At 33.1% G+C, this 2,575-nt stretch overlaps 1 protein-coding gene across 1 annotated transcript; it reads right to left on the bottom strand.

The window, feature by feature from the left end:
• Positions 1-305: 305 nt before the first annotated feature.
• HELRODRAFT_167822 (hypothetical protein) lies at positions 306-2,347 on the bottom strand (the record flags this gene model as incomplete). The annotated part of the gene is made up of 3 exons (XM_009013554.1): positions 306-823; positions 963-1,310; positions 2,299-2,347. The coding sequence occupies 3 exons, from the start codon at positions 2,345-2,347 to the stop codon at positions 306-308; spliced, it is 915 nt and encodes a 304-aa protein (XP_009011802.1).
• Positions 2,348-2,575: the final 228 nt, after the last annotated feature.

Here is a 2,575-nt window from a genome sequence, read left to right as displayed (position 1 = left end):
ACGAACTACAAACAGTGAGAAAAATCGAAAAAACGAACTACAAACATATTAACGCCAAACATTCGGTAGAATTTATAGAATATTGTAAATATATATATATATATATATATATATATATATATATATATATATATATATATATATGTTACATGCTAAGTCATAGACCACATAAGTTCGCCCCCCCCAACCAAAATCTGAAATGACGCCCCTGGAGACTGGTCGTCCTTTCGCATCAGCTGCAGGACAAATGACACTAGTATTATTTCTACCATAACTCGTTTTACAATTCTCGTACGGATGTTTTGCTACGTCAGTATAATTTTCATATTCATTCGATTGAAGATGATTTTTTCGAAAAATTTCATTTTTTCAGGTTTTAAAATGATTTCTTGCCATTGTTGAAGATTGTTGTCACAGAGGTCGTTGTTTGTGATTTGATGCAACGAATTATGGGATATTGATTTCCGACTTAATTTGCAAAAATAGAATGGATCGTTGATGGGCTCTTGATAGTTTGCTAGTAGATGTTCCAGATTGCGTTTGCATTCATTGTTAACGAAACCCATTCTTGAAGTAACTTGCTCATCGGCAGTTTTCGTAGTCTCTCCAGAGTGATGGTGATCACGACGATGAGATGAATTTTTGTGGCTTGATAAATAGAAAGTCTGCTGTTTAATTTTTTCATTGATATCATGATTAGACGTTTCGTTACAAACTGCGCAAATAGCGTTGGCATATATAGGATAGTAGAAATGATTGAAACGCTCCACATTTTTTTTTACAATGCCCTTCCTTATGGCAAATTCTCCGATTAACACATTTTCTGTCAACGTTTTTTTGTTTATTCAAAGTGATATCTTTGTTCACATTATTGCAAGACACTCTACTGTTGAAAGTGTGTTTAGAAGCATATTGATAAGAGGGCGTTGTCTCAAAATCTTCTAGGCTGTACTTTTCATTACCAGCAGTCACACTTTGACTCCGAAAGTTTTTTAATTTCTTAATTCTATTGAAATCTTTCACACTGCGTCTACCGTCTCTGAAGTGATTTTCATGATTATCTTCTTGCCTGCATCCGGACAGGTCGGATTGAGAGGACGATACGGAAGTGGAGGATGTTCTTTCATTGGAAAGCTTTGAAGTTGAGATCATTGGACATTTGAACATCCTCGACATATGATTATTCTCGTCATGATAGAGTATGAGGTCGTTTGAAAGTGAATGACTGTAGCGTGAGTGGTAAACGTCATCAACAGTCTGCTTGCAGGGCATGTGCTTCCTCCTAGAAATATCTTCACCGAACGTGTTGCCTGAGCATGTTTTTTGTGGATCAGCCGATACTTTTGTGAATTTTTTTTTAATTTTCAGTTTTGATAAAAATTTGGTAAAAACTTTCAAGCGTGAATTCTTCCTCTCTGTAATAAAATCCACTTAACATTTTAAACGATATAGAAAATTATGTCAGTACAGTATATTTAAAAACATTTTAAACTATCAAGTAACATTATTGATTAGATTAATTTTTTAATTATTTGTAGCTAAATATTTCTATTATTAGCGTAAGACTAGTTAGAACAGTTGAGTATAAATGAAATACAAAATGAATCATTTGAAAACCCTACCTTTTATCAGAACACTTTCTATCATGTTATTTGAATGTAGATGGAATGGAAGATGCTACAGATGCCAATTTATTAATTTAAATTTTTTCTTATAAACATTAACTATTTGTAACAAGAAAATTTATCTCAACGAGAATAAAATAAAATTTCAAAAATCTCCAGATAGAACAATTTTATTTAGTTTTAACGGGTCATCATTTATATAAGGCGAAAACCGAAGCCAAACATTTAACGGAGAATCGAACGCTTACATGTATCATATGTGAAATTATAACGAGGCACAGGCGCGCTGGGTGTAATCTACGGAACGATCAAATGGTTTGCTAATCGTGTCAGTCATCAACAGCCTGCGTCGTTATTGTTAGTTCCGGTGTTAAGACATCAAATTTGTTTTGATGTGTGTATGCGTGTGTGTGTGTGTGCGTGTGTGTGTTTGAGTGTTTGTGTGTGTGTATGTTAGGTTTACATGTTGTTGTAAGCTTATTGCTGGGTGTTATTGTTCAGTTGTGTGTTGTCCAGCTGTATACTCGCTGTTTTGTGGGTTTGTTGTGGTTGTTTGAGATGTCGATGAACGAAATATTTATCATTAAACAGTAATAATTAATATTATTATTATTGATTTTTATTATTATTTATCAATATTTGTTATCAGTTCAACGACGTTGACTACACCTACTATGACCGGCAATTTTTCCGCTACCATAACCATACGTCCTTATGATCATAATTTTTCATTATTATGACTAATATTATAAGTAAGTTTACATATATAATAATATTTATTTGAACAACACAAACGACATTTACGATATCTTCTCATACCTTAGCGACTTGATTCCAAACAAAACGTCACACGAACGCTCATCTGTTAGATAAACGATCAGTGTTAGTATGATTTCAAATGTGACGCAACACAAACCTCAAATCAGACAACAAATATATTTAAATATATA

This window comes from Helobdella robusta, assembly GCF_000326865.2.
Source record: "Helobdella robusta unplaced genomic scaffold HELROscaffold_12, whole genome shotgun sequence".
Lineage (NCBI taxonomy): Eukaryota > Metazoa > Annelida > Clitellata > Rhynchobdellida > Glossiphoniidae > Helobdella > Helobdella robusta.
This window is presented reverse-complemented; position numbering and strand designations above follow the sequence as displayed.